The sequence below is a fragment of the Rutidosis leptorrhynchoides genome, chromosome 4 (genome assembly GCF_046630445.1).
Source record: "Rutidosis leptorrhynchoides isolate AG116_Rl617_1_P2 chromosome 4, CSIRO_AGI_Rlap_v1, whole genome shotgun sequence".
NCBI classification, from domain to species: domain Eukaryota; kingdom Viridiplantae; phylum Streptophyta; class Magnoliopsida; order Asterales; family Asteraceae; genus Rutidosis; species Rutidosis leptorrhynchoides.
Window position 1 is genome coordinate 30,279,687 of NC_092336.1, and position 17,571 is coordinate 30,297,257.

The following is a 17,571-nucleotide window of genomic DNA, read 5'->3' on the forward strand; positions in this document are numbered from 1 at the left end:
AATCATCTTATAAGAATCATTCAAGAACACTTCATGAAGATCATTCATTTCAAGTTTATACTTTCAATCTTTTGAATTCATTCCAACAACTTTTTGAAGATCAAGAAACCTTCATTTATTTCAGTAGTTTTTCACTTCTTAATCAAGGTAATAAACATATTCAAGCTTTGGTTCAATTCATATAATCATAACTATCTTAAATCAAGATAGAATTCTTACTTGAAACTTTTGTTGATTCCAAGCTTCTACATCAAGAATTCTAAGCTATAGAGGACATCATCTACTCAAAGATCCTTTTCTTATTTTTCCAGTAATATCACTCTTTAAACTGGAGGTAGTAACCTTATTCAAAATCTCATTCGATTCATATTCATATAGCTATCTTATTTTGAGTTTATAATTTACAACAACTAGAACATAGTTTAGTTAATTCTAAACTTGTTCGCAAACAAACTTAATCCTTCTAACTTGACTTTTAAAATACTTCAACACATGTATTATGACAGTATGTCAAGCTGACATAAGGATATGAAACTTGTAAACACGAAGAACACCGTAAAACCGGACATACGCCGTCGTAGTAAAACCGGGGACTGTTTTGGTTTGGATAATTAAAAGCTGTGACAAACTTTGATTTAAAAGCTATACTTCTGGGAAAATAATTTTTCTTATGAACATGAAACTATATCCAAAAAATCATTGTTAAACTCAAAGTGAAAGTATGTTTTTCAAAATGGTCATCAAGACGTCGGTCTTTTGACTGAAATGACTACCTCTTACAAAATGACTTGTAACTTGTATTTCCGACTATAAACCTATACTTTTTCTGTTTAGATTAGTAATATTTGATTCAATATGAAACCATAGCAATTTGATTCACTCAAAACGGATTTAAAACGAAGAAATTATGGGTAAAACAAAATCTGCTAAAATTAACGTTGTATGAACGAAATTTATATTATAAAAACTATATTAACCATATCCTTGTTAACTTTTCCTATATCCTATATATATTTGGACATGTTATTAGTAGTATAACAAAATATTATAATATTGATTATTTCTGTGATTGTATATATGTATAATAATATTCTTGGTACGTCCTAACACAATAAGTATACAATACGTTTTGATAAATCCTAAGACAATACGTACACAATACGTCTTAGTTAATTCTAAGACAACACGTATACAATACGTATCTGGGTTGATGCAAAGATAATACGTATACAATACATCGTGGGGTAATTCTAAGATTATAAATATATATATATATATATATATATATATATATATATATATATATATATATATATATATATATATATATATATATATATATATATATATATATATATATACCGATTATTGGACTATCGGACTATTGGACTATCGGACTGTTGGACCACTAACATTGGACTACTAACTTGACAATTTAAAGTATCATTTAAGTATGATATAATTATTAATCAAATATAATTATAGTATAGTTGATACATATTATTATTATTATAGGTTCGTGATTCTGTCGAAGGCCGAATCATATTTTTCATCGAATTGAAAAATAATATTATTTACTATCAGCGGCTTACAAGTGAGTTTCATTTGCTCCCTTTTATATATATTTTTGGGACTGAGAATACATGCGCTGTTTTTATAAATGTTTTACGAAATAGGCACAAGTACTAAAATTAATTCTACGTGGGTTTAAACAAGAAATATACCCTTAGCTTGGTAACATTAAACTACTTGTCTATGTACGGTAGGCGCGAATCCTAAAGATAGATCTATTGGGCCTGACAAACCCCATCCTGACTACGGGATGCTTTAGTACTTCGAGGTTATTTTAAACACACCTGATCTGGTGTACTTCAGAGGGTAAAACATGAACGTTAAGGCTTGTTATCGGGTGCCTACAACTTATAGAATACTTTTATACACTTGCGAGTGTACATATATTTATAAACGGAAATCTCGTGGTCTATTAATATATTGAAATGATTGTTATGATAAACCTATGAACTCACCAACCTTTTGGTTGACACTTTAAAACATGTTTATTCTCAGGTATTAAAGAAATCTTCCGCTGTGCATTAGCTCATTTTAAGGATATTACTTGGAGTCATTAATGGCATATTTTGAAAGACGTTGCATTCGAGTCATTGAGTTCATCAAGATTATTATTAAGCCAATTATAGTTGGATGTATTATGAAATGGTGTGCATGCCGTCAACTTTCGTTGTAAAGAAAGTTTGTCTTTTAAAAACGAATGCAATGTTTGTAAAATGTATCATATAGAGGTCAAATATCTCGCGATGTAATCAACTATTGTGAATCCTTTATAATATATATGAACGCGTCATTTCATTAGCTAGCGTGTGTATGGAGTTTGATAAACACGTTATTTTGATTCAATTGTAGCTGTTGTAGATTTTAATTTAATTAGAGGGTATTTTAGTATTTTTAATGAATGATTAGCTAATCTAGTTTTTTTGTTAGCTAATAGGTAAAATGGATGATTGTGATTAAAAGTTAGTAATAATCCTATGGTCATTAAAGGGGTTAGATACTTTAATTAAGAGAGATAATGATCCTCTTATAATGTTTAAATTAAAAGAGAAAAGAGATACTCCTAGTGTAGAAAATATATGGACTTATATTTAATTGAGATAACCTAGTTAGCTGAAAGGGGACTAGTAGTGTAAAAAAGATTGCCAATTTCAGGACGGCTCATTCAATTTTATCTATATCTACACGTTCAGTACCACCCCCTTTGCATTTGTGCTCTTACACACACATTCGTATACACACAAGCTCAAAACCCTAGCTGTCTCCGACCTCTTAATCGTCTTCGCATCAATGGCTAACAAAACCGAATTGCTTGATTCTCCGCATCACGATCAGATCTCTAAAGGTTATTCAATAAACAATTTTTAAATATCTTTCAGGATTCTTACTCTTGTCTAAAACTTCTGGCGGTTACGAATACATTTAGGGTTTTAAATCTTTTTTATACTCTGATGTTATTCTTTTTCTAATTACCGTCGTTTTCTGGCTTACCAAATGTCTGCTTGAGTAGGCGTGTGTGTGCATCTGATAAATGTTTACTGTTGTTTCGGCTAATCTGATAGTTTGAAGTTCGCAAATGTGTAGAAGTTAGCTCCAACATCCAACAACAAACGTCATCTTAAATTTATGTTTTTACTTTTTTAAATAGTTTTTAACAATTTCTTAAAATCCATCTATTAATCTATCTATTAACAACATCATTTGCGGATGTTAATGTACATTTATATATTTGTAAGAATCTATGCGTATGTTGTAGTTTGAGTAATGCGATTAAATATTATAACAGAAGTATAGCCATAACTAGTGATGTTTAGAGTTTTATATGCTTTTAGGGTTTTAAGTATGTTATATGTAAATGTAAATGCTATTTTTCCTTTTATTTTACGTATGTACTGTATACTGTATTACTATATTACTATATTATTATTATTATTATTTTACTTATGTTATGTATACTTATGTACTGTATGTATACTTATGTACTGTATACTGTCTATTACAGTATTATTTTTTGCCTAAAATGTTAGATGGAACTCAATAATGTCGAAGTCAAGTTACGTTGAGTAGGGCCCTGAGTTCCTTGCAAAAGGTCTCAGGTTCGAATCCCGTCTAAGACGAATATTTAGTGGTGGCCAGGGATGGGTTGGAAACAGCCAGGGAGTAGTCCTGCTGGGCTGCGTACATCAGAGTATGGGGTCGGATTACTCGCCCTCCCGGGTAGCCCGAACATGGAAAAAACTTCTACCTTTTTTAAGTTCCAACAACAAAGTTTATTCAAAATAAAAATATATGCTTATGCTATTAAAATTATAACAAATGTTGCCTATATGCCAAAATAATTTTTGAAAGATCTTAACATTTGTAAAATCTAATATCTACTACCAAGATCATTGCAGATGTTTAATTGCATTAATTTCTGTGAAGAGGCTATGCGTATGTAGTTGTTTACTATCAAGATCATTGCAAATGTTTAATTGCATATTATTTATGTGAAGAGGCTACGTGTATGTTTTTGTTTGAGTAATGTCTGCAACTAATATATAACAGAGTTACCTTTTAACTAGTCATGTTTAGAGTTTTACTTTTATATGCATTTGTCCTAAAACACTAAAATGCTTCACATTCTAATATTTCATCTTTAATTTTTTTTTGTGGGTAATCTGATCAGACTTTCTCTGTTAAATTGTTTAGATGGGCAAGGTTCTGACAGTTCAATTCCGCTTTCACCACAGTGGCTTCTACCGAAACCCGAGGAGAATAAGACTAGAACTGTATCTGGGGTATGTGACTATGTTCTAACTGTTCTAATCTAACTTGATAAAAAATAGATTTGTTAGCTTACTCATATATATGTTAAATGCAGGAAATGCATTCAAGTGCCTTTTCAGCTTTTGCCAATCGTCATGTTCCTGTGAAATCACAAGGAAACCTTGACCCGGTCAATGATACCCAGAAGAAGAAGGACGTCTTTCGTCCTTCCGTACTCGACAACCGTGACAGGTGGCGTGACGAGGAACGAGAGACGAATTCCTCTGCTCGTAAGGACAGGTGGGGTGAGGGCGATAAAGAGCCCGGGGACACCCGTAAGGTGGATCGTTGGACTGAAAATTCTTCTGGAAGATACCGTGCACCATCTGAAAGATTGGGTGATGCAGGAAACAAGGATCATAACAATGACCAGCTTCGTGAGAACAAATGGACTACCCGGTGGGGCCGTGACAATAAGGAAATGGATAAAATGGATAGTCCGCGTGACAAGTGGGTTGATTCTGGAAAAGATGATTTGGATACGGGTCATCCACGCCCATGGAGGTCTAGTTCTGCTCTTAACCGAGGAAAAGTCGAGCAGCCTTCTTATCAAAGTCCAGTATCCAATAAGGTTTCACCTATGGTGGGCCATGGTCGAGGACGTGGTGAAAATCATAATCCAGTGTTTTCAATTGGTAGGGGAAGGGGTGCAGTTGAAGGGAATTCGTTGAATAATAAATTTAATGAAGAATCTTCTCATGTGAGATATAGCAGGGAAAAGCTGATTGACGTTTACAAGATGACTGATACGAGAAATGGTGAAAGGGTAGTGTTAGTGCCGTCTCTTACACAGGAAGATCCGTTAGAGCCTCTTGCACTTATTTCACCTAATCCTGAGGAATTGGTAAGTTCAAACAATCACTACATTTTGATTGGAGGTGGTAAGATGCGTGGGTTAGCTGGTTGGGTGAAGGATCTAAACGGGTACAAGTTGAAACTGAAAATTTTATATAAAGTGGTTATTTTCCGTTCAAAGTTTCAGACTTTTCTACGAATAAGTAGTGTATCGGTTGTAATTTTAAACACTTTATTATCAAAGTAATAATCCGTGTATCTTGAAGAAAACAACTTGGGAGGTTGTAAGCATTAAGCTCAAACATCTGCAACTTTTAACCCGTTTGGCCATCTGTTCAGTTGAGTTGATCCCTTTGGGTTGTTTTTATGACCTATTTTGAGATAAAACCCAATCTTAAGTGAATGGGTCAATATTGGTACCTTTACTTTTAATTGCTTGATTACTCCTATATAGTTGTGTAGTTAATAACTTTCTCTTTGGCAGTTTATATTAAAGGGCATTGATCAAGGGGACATCCTAAGTAGTGGTGTCATTACAAAAGATGGATCTTTTGGGCGTAACACGGGCGATGTTCAGTCAAATAGAACCAAGCTTGGTACTATGATCTTTCTCTTGTTATTTTCCAAACGTTTGTGTGTAGTTTGTGCTTATTGTTGTTGGATTTGGCTTTCCTGAGCAGGTAGTAAAGAAGATCTACAGCTTGCTGAAGACAGCTATAAAGACGGGTCCGCTGATCGTTTCAAAGGTAATTATTCAGATTAACGAGTGGAATGTACAACTCTGTTTCTGGTTTGCAAGGCTTCTGATCTTTAACTCCAACTACTTTCAATTTTCATGCTTTGAAGCTTGTTGTATAATTATAATTATTGTTCTAATTCACAGAAGCAGAATATGGTGTTTCGCATGCAAGGAATAATGAATGGAGTGGCAATTCTGTAAATCCTGCAGCAACTTGGCGGCCTCAGCTTCAAAAGGATACTACTAATGAACGTAGTGGCAATTCTGTAAATCCATACTCGAAAGGAGAGGGACCAGTTATGATAAGGCAGCCATCTGGATATTTAGACAGGGAACAAGATACAAGGATACAGACAGTTTCGCAGCCTTCTCCTGAAGACCTTGTTCTGTTCTACAAAGATCCACAGGGTTTAGTTCAAGGTCCTTTTACTGGCGTTGATATAATTGGTTGGTTTGAGGCTGGTTATTTTGGGATAGATTTATTAGTTCGTCTTGCAAATACACCACATGACTCACCTTGGAGTTTACTTGGTGATGTCATGCCCCATCTGCGTGCCAAGGTTAGACCACCACCTGGTTTCACTGCAGCAAAACAAAGTGAAGTTAATGATCGGTCTGGTCAGTTAGGTTCCACTGGCTTGGGTAATAATAATACCATCATGAAAAATGAACAAGTATTGCAGCATGGTTCGATTACAGATGCAGAGAAGAGGTTTCTTGAATCGTTGATGTCTAATAACATGGGTGGTGGTGGCTCGCTGGAGAAGTTAAGTTTGTCTGAAGGTTGTGATTCTATCTATATGTATTTTTGTTTAGAAGTAGCAAATACATTCCATATATTTATCTATATTGTCAATTTGGGTTGGGTTTTATCTTATCAAACATATCAAGTAAAAGAGTTGATAACCAAATTGGGAACAGAGGATATATGGGTCTAGTAGGTCACCAAACAGGCTGAAGATCATAATAGTAAACTTTTTTCTAAATACTATATTCAAACATATATGTTACTGCTGTAATTGTACTGTCTTTGTACTCATTATTAACAAGCTACTTTTTTACTTATAATATAAATATAGACAAATCATGTTCAGACTTGTGACACAAGTTGCTTGACCTACCCATCATGCCTCCTTAAGCTTTCTTTTTTGACTGATTGTTCGTTTTACAGGTACTACACAGGGGTATTTTGGTAACTCAAACTCAGTTCTACCTTTAGGAACAGAAAGCAGTGATAACCTATACCAGTTAGCCCAGCGGGTACAGCTTGAAAGGCAAAAGTCAACCTCCAATCCTTATTCTTTTTGGTCTGGGAGAGACACGACATCTGTGGGCCCCACATCTAATATTCTTCAAAATCCAACCGTTCAACAATCAAACATGTCACGTCCCTCAAATGTCCCGAATCCCGAGTTCATGTCAATTCTTCAGGGTTTATCTGAACGGCCTACTTCTGCAGTCAATGGTCCAGTTACAACTTGGTCAAACCTCCCGGTTCAGGCTGGTCTTGACCCGCATCAAGCATCCCTTGGAAGCCACCAAAGACCTCAACCACAGAATCAATATAGTCCATTAATCCAGGATAAGTTTCTTGTTTCTGGCCTTTCTCAAGAACCACAATTACTAAATCTGTTGCAACAACAACAACAATACATGTTACAAATGAACCCACAGGCAACAATACCTACGCAACAGCTGTCAATATTAGACGATTACTTCTTGCTTAAACAGCAACAGCAAAAGCAGGAGTTGCAGCAGCAACAGTTATTGAGACAGCAACTACTTTCCCAGATGCATAATGAACCACATTCTCAGCAACATTTAGTCAATCAATCTTATGGACAGATTCAGTCGTTGGATCATCTCGGGTTCCAACCTGCATCACACGAGGTGTTCCCCATGGGATCACAAAATGTGCTACCCAATATTCAGGATCCGGTAACTACAAACTTCTTGAATATTCCTCCGATTCTGCCACAAGCTGAAAACCTTGCCGATAAATCTGAAATTTCAGTACAGTTACCCCATCAAATGGTGGAAAATGATGATGGTGTTCATAAGAGAGATGCTGATGACAGTTGCTTAAAGGAACAGACTTTAAACGTTGGTCTGAAAACTGATGAAAATACTACATTGGTAACATCTCATGATGCTTCGATATCTATTCCTGTAGTCCAAATTGTATCTCCATCAGCTGTGCAAAAGGTTGAAAGTGCAACATCTAATGAGGTGAAGAGTATTGAACCATGTGAGGTCAATAAACCTTCTGAAAAGAAGTCAAAGAAACAGAAGTCCAAGTTGAAATCCGCTGACATGGCAAAAACAACATCTAAAACACAACAGCCAAACAAGTTAGATACTGAAGTAGGTAAAGTCAATGATCATGAGTCTGAAGTGCAAAGTGTTCAGCAAGAAAAGGAACGTGTAGTCACAATACATCCTGACACTGTATCTGATGATGTCATTCAAATTTCCGAGAAGAAGAATGAAGACACCAGTTCATATACAGTTCAACGAGCCTGGAAACCTGCACCTGGTTTTAAGCCAAAATCGTTACTTGAAATTCAGCAAGAAGAGCAGCGGAGGGCACATGTGTATGCGCAGTCACAGTTAGAAGCTAGTGTTGCTGATATTTCAACATCTTTAGGTTCGATGAATGTGTCCAACCCGTGGGCCAGTGCTGTTGGAAATTCAGATCCCAAGGTAAATAAGATGGACCCCGCAAGTTCTCATACAAGTGTCACTCAGGAATCTTTGGATCTTAAAAGCAAAAAGAGCCCGTTGCATGATCTTTTGACTGAAGAAGTCATGGAAAAACCTAATGAAAGAGAGTCTGCAAGTTTTCAACCAGATTCGATTGACGATGACAACTTTATCGAGGCTAAAGGAAGTAAAAAGAGCCGTAAGAAGTCTGCAAAATCTAAGGCTGCTGCTGGACTCAAGCCTTCAGTGCCTGAAAATCCTGTTAGTTCAAGTCCAAACGAGAAAGTAAAAAATTCACGTGTGGCGGCACCACATGATAAGGATCTATTGACAGCCGCTCCGGCTGGTCCGTCACTCGGAGATTTTGTTGTCTGGAAAGGTGACAATGCTACCCCTTCACCTGCTCCCGCTTGGTCAACTGATTCAGGAAAACTTACTGCTCGCTCATCTTTGAGAGACATTTTGAAAGAACAAGATAAAAAGGTTGCATCCAATCAGCGTCAAACACCTGTCCCAGCTCCTCAAAAATCTGTATCGGTTCAGTCTTCCCGTGGAAATGTTGCGAAGACTGCGTCTCCTATGCATAATACGTCTCACGGTTCTACTCAAACAAAAAGCAGAGTAGATGACGATTTGTTTTGGGGTCCCGTGGATCATCCAAAGCAAGAAACTAACCAGTATGTTTGTTTATTTGTCAACGCGTAATTTAAGTGATCATTGTTATCCATAGGTGGCTGTTTTGACCCATATACTCGTGAATACTTGAATTCTGGGTTATCTTGAATCTCAGACCAGTTGAATGAAAAAGGGAAAAGGTTAAAAGGCGAATAGGTCAAATGTGTTGAAATTCCTTGAAGTATACTGTAAATGCCTACAACCTTCTATTACTTAATTTGAATATAAAAATCATCATTGTGATTACATTGTTAGGTAATGAACTAATGATATTTAATGCATTAGTTCTATATAAAAGGGCAAGACTGGAAGAGAGAATTTCAGGGTCAAGTGACTCGATTTGTTTTGACCCTTTTTTTTTAACCCACCTGTTAAATCCTGCCCACAACTTCTTATGCTTTGGAAATGTTTTTGTCATGCAGATCAGATTTTCCTCAACTTGCAAACCAGGGTAGTTGGTCAAAGAAGACTCCTGTAAAAGGAATTTCTGGATCATTAAGCCGGGCTGCTGATACATCCCTTGCCTCGTCCAAGGGCAAAAATGAAGTGTCATCTAAACATTCAGGTACGATGACTTGAATACGGGTACCAATTGTTAGATGACTACTATACTTGACTATGACTGGTGTTTGTTTGCAGAGGCAATGGACTTTAAAGATTGGTGCGAAAGCGAGTGCATCAGGCTGATTGGATCAAAAGGTATTACATCATCTAAAGTTGTGTTCTTTTTGAATTTAATTTTATTTTTATCGATATTGATATGGTCTCTTGGGTACGTAAAATGACTAATCTTGAATTCAAGTTCCAACCTTGACAATGGGATTAAAGATGACCATGAAATAGATCATGATCACTTCTAAGTAGTTGTAATTGCCTGATTTTTGTGGTAAAAAAAAGATAATAATACAGTTAGCTTCTGATGATTTAAGCGTACCCACATTTAGGTGGTTAGATGGTTTTAGTTAATCAAAATTCATGTTCGCTTCTAAGTAGTTGATTTTTGTGGTAAAAAAAGATAATCTAATACAGTTAACTTCTGATAATTTAAGCGCAACCACATTTAGGTGGTTGGATGGTTTTACTAAATCACCTTTTTTTACTTCAGATACAAGCTTCTTGGAATATTGTTTAAAGCAATCTAGATCAGAAGCAGAGATACTACTAAAGCAGAACCTTGGATCATACGACCGCAATCACGAGTTCATCGACAAGTTCCTTAACTACAAAGATTTCATGCCTTCTGACGTCCTCGATCTTGCCTTCCAAAGTCAAAACAACAACTCAAAGGTTTCCAGAGATGCAAATCATGTCAATGAAGGATCCCGAGGTCCCAATCCTAATATCAGCAATGCAGATGGTGGGGCTGCCATCAAGGTCAGTGGGAAGAAGAAAGGCAAAAAAGGGAAAAAGATTAGCTCAGAAGTTTTAGGTTTTAATGTTGTTAGCAACAGGATCATGATGGGAGAGATTGAGACCGTTGAAGACTGAAGGCTTGTTTCTATGTTATAGTTGTAAATACTTGAATACTTGTATTTTGATTTTATTAAGATTTCAAAGAGTAGAGTTGACTGTAGATGGTTTCAAGTTTAGGAGCAGACAACAAACCGCAGTTATGTGATGTTTGGCTCTATCAATTTTGTGAACTTAGATTTAACCCAAAAGCAAAGTTGGCTGGGGAGATCTTACTTTTGCCATATTATATTGGTAACAATCATCAAGTTCTTTGCTTTCAGATTATCATTGTTATATTTGCAGCTATAAGCCTTAAGATGGGAGTTGAATGACAATCTGAAAACATTTTGTTTAGTAACTTTTATATGTAGGACTGTTGTATTTAGTTGGGACTTTTTTCAGGTTTTGGGTTCTTTAATGTGGGTTTTAGGCATCAGTCATATTTGCAGCTATAGTTCGTGTTTCGGGTTTCTATAATCACTTCTGTTGTTCTACATTATGTTGAGGAGAATTAGAAATGTAATAATAATACTAGGATACAACGCAACAACAAATCTTAGGGTACGAGTTGAGGAGTTTTAACGTCGTAGGTTCATAGTTGGGTCCTTTTAGTTGGTTTGTGTTTGGTTAGTGTATTCATGGTTTCTTTGTTTGGCCTTGGTACCTTGGGTTGTATTTTGTTTTGAGGCTTTATCTTTTCATCTTTTCGATGAATGTCCCGAGTTATTTATCGAGTTATTTATAAAGTTTCTGTTTTTTCTGAAAGAAAAAAAAAGAAAAAAGAAAAACAAATATTATGGTGGTTTCCTACCTCTTTCGCCAACGATTGTAGGCGAGTATGAAGTATAACGGTTTTACCACTATACTTTCTGTGGTGGTGGTGGCTTTCTGTGGTCCGGTTTCTATGCCTTTCATGGTACCATTGTTTTGTCACTATTGTTCAAGGTTTTTTGGCGGTTGTGTTTCAGCGGTGCTCTTGCACCTTTTTCTCCTTCCTCAACATCTTCTCCCTCTTTATTTTTCCCGGTTCATCATCATCTCCCTTGCATTTCCTCAGGTCGTTTGATACTTCTTTGCACCGGTCATTCCATCCTACTAGACTTCGGTCCCTTCTTGGGTTCCAAGTGACGGTTTCTTGGATTGTGGTACTGTGGTAGCGATTTCAAGTGATGCCTTAGGTAGTAGTGGGGTACGGTTAGGTTGACTATTTGTATCGGGTTATATTTCTGTACTATACTTAGGAGATGATAGGTTGCCTTGAGATTTTAAAGGGTCTGGATTGTCGTTTGAACGGTTCACTTTGGGCACTGGCTCAACTCTCGTGTTTTCATGTGGCTCCAGGGTTTTATTTGGTTCGCCTTCAATTGTTCTATACGTAATACTCTGCCGCCAATCTCACAAAGTAAAACTAGAGTACAGAAACAGTGATCAACAACAATACGAAAGGATCAATCCATTCATTTTCAACTCTGTTTGAAGAATAATAAAAGATGTACTCAGTTTAATTCTTTTCTATTCAAAACCCCAAACATTTCTTTTTCAATCTGCACAGGCACGCACATGAGGCGGACGCTGCTTTGTTGTATTAGTTAATTGATTAATTTGTACATTCGCACACGCAGGTATGGTTAACTTAACGGTATACAAACTTTCTTGAGAAACATTTAAAGATTTTTATTAAAAAAATGTCTAGAAAAATAATGTAAAACGAGTAAAGCTTTCTAATTCAAGTTAATCAAGAAGTCGAATTTTACCGCTGAAAGATGTGAGAATTATACACCTTTATTACACCTTATGATGGTTAATTTAAGCATACCTGATAACAACTTTATGCTAATGATATAATACTATTAGTTATAATCACATGTGATAGATACTTATAATTTTGATCATAGATATAATCACATATGAATAGAACAGTGAAAATAATATATGTGATTATAGTTATTTAGATATGATATTAGTTGTTACCATATGTGATACTACCTATAATCAACATCAACATTCAACATTATAAATTATATAGCAATGATGAAATTCAAATATGGTAGAGTTATTATTACATGCGAAAGAAAGAATGTTACAGTATTTTCATGCTATTGACAATTATGGCTTTTAATTCAACTCTTATGAATCCTGATTATGTATGTGAAAGACTCTGATATCACAAAGCGTTCCACCAGATTCATCAGCAAAACTGATTTTCTTCCTTTCTTTTTTAAGAGGAGGAGAAACAGGTTTCTCGTGATCTGTGCTCAAAAAAGTAGGATCAGCAGAAGCGGATGGGTTATCGTCTTGGTTAAGTTTCTGCACATAAAAAATAGAATCAAAACTCATAAGTGGATCTTTTGAGTAACGTTTATCTCAAAGTCAAATTCAATTTTTTTAGTATTAAAGGTAAATTATAAAGGTATGAAATGTTGAAAGTTGCCTAAAGTCTAATTTGCGCGCACATCTCCTGGATCAATAATATTTGAGGATTTAAATTTTTGTTGTGATAACATTATTTTGTAATCATAATAACTAGAGTATCAACTATTTATGAAACTTTGGGTAGAAAAGAAAAAAAGATGGTCTGCATCCCCACACAATTCGTTTCAAGCCGTGGTAAACATGACATATATAAAATTTTGACCCAAACCCATTTTAAAAATATAACTAATCTGCCCAAATTGATACATATAATTATCATACAATGTGACTTACACAACTGACTAACACAACAACAACAACAACAACAACAACAACAACAAAACCCAATACCACATAAGTGGTGTATGGGGGAGGTGAGATGTAGACAATCCTTCCCCTATCCGAGAATAATGACAAGTCATTTCTCCACCTAAAGTGGAAACACTCTCAAAAGTAGAGAAAGGCATCCCTCTCTCTATTCGACGGATAGAGAGATTGCTTCCGAGTGGACCTACGGCCAATAAGTAGGAATTTTTTTTTAAAAAAATAAAATTAAATTAAAAATAAAATTGAGACGCCATGAAAATGGTGAAATCAAATTTCCAAGGGTTTTAAATCCTGCCTGAAATTTAATTTAGGCTCTAAGAGTCAGTCAAGTCGCCAATAAATCGACGCTTGTTGTCGACTCAATAACTAGAGCTGTAATGAAGGCTTATAATTAGGACAGCATAGTTCTAAACTCCCGAAAATACAGATGGAACTGTTTTCAGGCTAGAGAGCAATAAAGGCATGCTACACTGTATTGAAATGTCTAAACTGATTTCATAATGTTTTGTTATGTAAAGAAAGACGAACCATGATTTTACAGAAACGATTGCAGTCCCTCGCCATCATAGATAACCATTTTCTGGCTGTTTCTTCAGTTTTGGTTGCAGTTTTGATAGCTGATTTCACCTGTGAAAAGTATCATGACATTAGTTAATTACATGTACATATGCCTCAGTATTAAGAAAACAAATCACATTATTTTATCCATCGGCCTTATTCAATATCTGGAAACCAGAAGTCAACGGAAGTACAAGACTTATAACAACAGACTGAAGTAGTTGCAAGTGTGGTAGAAATGGTAAAATGGGTGGGTCGTGCAAGTCGTTGAAAGGATTGTGTAGATTTCAAGTGCTGGTCTAAAAGGGTCAAGTATAGTTGGACCAACCCTTGACACATTATCATCCTTTTATTATTTTACATATAATATAATAATTCATTGGTGTTTTAAATATAAATATATAATCACACGAAATGATAGTTTTAGAATAAAACCAATATTTACGATCGTGCAATTTTGGAGTAATATGCATCTGAATACACTCTGGATAATTTTCGACCCATTTGATATATATCCTTATTTGTTAATCTTTTAGCTTGACACCTGTAACTAGTTAGAAATAAGACATGACCCAAATCACCCCCATTTATAAAAATACTTTGCCAAATTTTACCACACATGCAGTGGCGAAAACAGAAATTCTTTTCACTCGGGGCGATTTTTTTTTACGTAGCAACTTTTTTGGGTAAAGTATGGAGATTTTGAAATATGGAAGTTTTGGGGCAAAATATGAAGGTTTTTGGGCAAAATATGAAGGTTTTTGGGCAAAATTTGAAGGTTTTGGGCAAAATATGGAGGCTTTGGGGGGAAAAAATTCTACTGGGGGCAAAATCGAAAAACCCAAAATTTTTACACTGAAAATTGCAAATCCACTGGGGCGAGTGCCCCCCTTGTCCCTTAGTGTTTCCGCCACTGCACACATGTTTGTTGTATATATACTAATTACTAATATTATATCATTTTATATTATATTATAATTAGCGAGCCTGCATAGTACCTCGTCTATCTCATTATTGAGGGGTCTAGCATGATATGCTTCATAGAGCAATTTATTTTCAACAATGGCCTTCATGGAGTTCAATTCACTCATCAGCTTCGATGCAAGTGATTCAATGTCATGCATCTGTCTCTCTGAAAATGCAATAGCACTTTCAGAACACCCTTGGATCGAGGTGCACCCTGTGCTAAGACGAGGAAGCGAACGGCATAAACGGGGCCCATCAAGACAACCTTTAGGTAGACTTTGGGGAGGATAACCTTTTTTACAAATCTTTGATCTCTTGTGCAACTGTTTAGAACTGATAAAAGTTTTGTTCTGAGATAATAGTGTGGCTTGATTAGGCTGCAGATTTGATTCGTTATCCTTGATATCTGATGTAGTTGATGAAAACTCGTTCTCGTTTGGTTCCTCAAACTTTAGTTTTTCCTTGCATTCTGGAATATCAAAATCAGTGTTAAACCGAAATGAACATAGCAGCAAAACCAAAAAACAGAAAGAAACATCATTTCAATCACTTGTTTCTTGTATGCAATGTAATTTTACACACTTACACTTTTAATATTTATGAATGTATTAATTTGGCATTCAAAAAGAGCCCATTTAATATAGGTAAAAAAAACTCAAGTATAATAACTATTGTCTTACTGTAAAAGTCCACATCATCTGATAACTCAGCATACTTCATTGCCAAACATAATTTTTCCTTAGATTTTGGAGAAATGGCCTATAAAATAGACATAAGATGAGCATTTTTTATGATAAAAACAAAAAGAAATCACTAGTTAACTTCCTACAATCATGTACCTTTCTTGTCAAAGGAAGCCTGTCGGGAAATCGGGAAACGTCCTCGGAATCAGAAGAATTGTTATCGGATATCAAGAAGTTCGAATCATGAATAGGTGATTTTACCTCCATGGAGAGTCCATCATCATCATGCTCATCAACATCAACATCAACATCATGTTCATTAGAGCTCACCCAAGAATGTGACTTCCAAGGTAAGCACAAGTAATCAGGCATCGGGGTTGACTGCCCAATATCCTCACAACAATCGTCATCATCGATTGTTGACTCTAAATCTTGAACACCACACATGTAACCATCTTGCTCGGATGTCTGTTGACTATGAAAGCAATCCGACATGCTTGTATTCAGATCTTCAAGAGATGAATCCTCTTCTAGGGGCCTAACAACTGAAAGTGGATGACATACATATTCTTCTTTGTCCATTCCAAATTCTTGCATAGGCAGAATAACATTTGGCAAATCTTCCTCGCTATTGGAATTATAAACTGGACCTTCATTAATGACACAAATTTCACCGTCATTAGTAAATAATCCCCGTTCCCTACTCTCCTTTTCATGAGTTACAACATCAAATATAGACTCGGCTGATGGGTTACATTTTGAAGAATTGTCATCCATAAATGTAGTGTCTTTGCATTCAAAATACTCCATGATCGGTGAGCGTTTTGAAACCTTAAATCTAAATTTACACAGCGGTTCGCTTAAATCAGGATCATCATCTTCTACCTTTGGAGACATAAGAACAGATTCAGAAGCCTTCCTTTTCTTTCTTTTACACTTTTTCCTGAGATGTGATAACGTCATTTCCTCTAAACCAGTTTCATTAAATTGACAATCTGGTACATCTTCCTCAACAATACCACTTATTGCTCTTGTATTTCTCTCCGCAAATGGGAAAGGTTTTCGTTCAGCATCTGCAGATTTAAATATATCTTCCAACTTATTGAACTTGAGACCTGGTCTTCCTCGTGAATCCGTGTTGTGAACTCTTTTGATCACACCATCTTGTATAGTCCAGATAAAATGAGATGAGGTGCATTCTCTTAGATGCATTTCCCCCCCTAGAACCAACACCGAAAACTCTTTTGAGTATTACTTCGGCACTCTATCCTGGCGTAATTGTTCTGTCCAAAGAGAAATGCGATATAACTGCTAAACAAAATTTCATATCAGAATACTCTTAAGCTGTAAAACTAATGAGTTAGCAACAAACATTTAACAGCTAAAACAACAATGGAAATTATTAAGTACTCGCATTACTTGCTGATGCAAATGGATAAACCTTATTATTACTCTAATAATTACACGAAAAGAAAACTAATAACAAAATAACGCCTAAACAATACAAATTTGTGCACATTTAGCTAACTTCGTGTCACGAATAAGCACAGCGACTATTACATGAGCTTTAATTCAGTCAAACAACATTGAAATCTGAATAATAATAATAATAAAAACTAACCTGAACTTACTACAATCTAGGGCAAATCAAACGCAGATAAATTCAGTTTTAACTTTCTCTAAATTAGATCTGAACCTACTTCCGATAACATAACAAAATCACAAATTACGATGGCACAACAGCAGGTGTATCAGGCGAATGTATAATAGTCGATTAAAAAAAAAAAAAAAAAAAAAAAAGAGTATAAAACTAAAATTTGTTGAATGATACCTGAGTTTGCACAATGTGCGAGTTCTGTCCGAGAAGTGAGATAACAGATGAGG

General features: G+C 35.5%; 2 protein-coding genes across 2 annotated transcripts; one reads left to right on the forward strand and one right to left on the reverse strand.

Moving 5' to 3' along the window:
- Window positions 1–2,790: 2,790 nt before the first annotated feature.
- Window positions 2,791–11,021, forward strand: LOC139841155 (protein ESSENTIAL FOR POTEXVIRUS ACCUMULATION 1-like). The gene is made up of 10 exons (XM_071831386.1): window positions 2,791–2,914; window positions 4,261–4,349; window positions 4,433–5,221; window positions 5,657–5,768; window positions 5,853–5,918; window positions 6,056–6,694; window positions 7,083–9,291; window positions 9,712–9,854; window positions 9,929–9,988; window positions 10,395–11,021. The coding sequence occupies exons 1-10, from the start codon at window positions 2,860–2,862 to the stop codon at window positions 10,775–10,777; spliced, it is 4,545 nt and encodes a 1,514-aa protein (XP_071687487.1). The 5' UTR covers window positions 2,791–2,859; the 3' UTR covers window positions 10,778–11,021.
- A 684-nt stretch (window positions 11,022–11,705) lies between these two features.
- LOC139840530 (uncharacterized) lies at window positions 11,706–16,899 on the reverse strand. The gene is made up of 8 exons (XM_071830793.1): window positions 15,844–16,899; window positions 15,685–15,763; window positions 15,037–15,473; window positions 14,009–14,107; window positions 12,899–13,048; window positions 12,713–12,727; window positions 11,979–12,124; window positions 11,706–11,889 (listed from the first exon to the last, which is right to left on the reverse strand). Exons 1-8 carry the CDS (start codon window positions 16,897–16,899, stop codon window positions 11,706–11,708), a joined length of 2,166 nt encoding a protein of 721 aa, XP_071686894.1.
- Window positions 16,900–17,571: the final 672 nt, after the last annotated feature.

Bases quoted from the DNA above. Each gene is read 5' to 3' on its own strand.
- LOC139840530 (XM_071830793.1), bottom strand. From the start codon at position 16,899: ATGCATCTAAGAGAATGCACCTCATCTCATTTTATCTGGACTATACAA. The intron at 13,049-14,008 runs GTTCGTCTTTCT...TTTTATGTGCAG, and splicing joins ATCGTTTCTGTAAAATCATG to AAACTTAACCAAGACGATAA. The intron at 11,890-11,978 runs GTATAGTACAGA...TCGCTACCACAG, and splicing joins GGCAACCTATCATCTCCTAA to TACCACAATCCAAGAAACCG.
- LOC139841155 (XM_071831386.1), top strand. From the start codon at position 2,860: ATGGCTAACAAAACCGAATTGCTTGATTCTCCGCATCACGATCAGATC. The intron at 2,915-4,260 runs GTTATTCAATAA...TAAATTGTTTAG, and splicing joins TCACGATCAGATCTCTAAAG to ATGGGCAAGGTTCTGACAGT. The intron at 5,919-6,055 runs GTAATTATTCAG...TCTAATTCACAG, and splicing joins GTCCGCTGATCGTTTCAAAG to AAGCAGAATATGGTGTTTCG.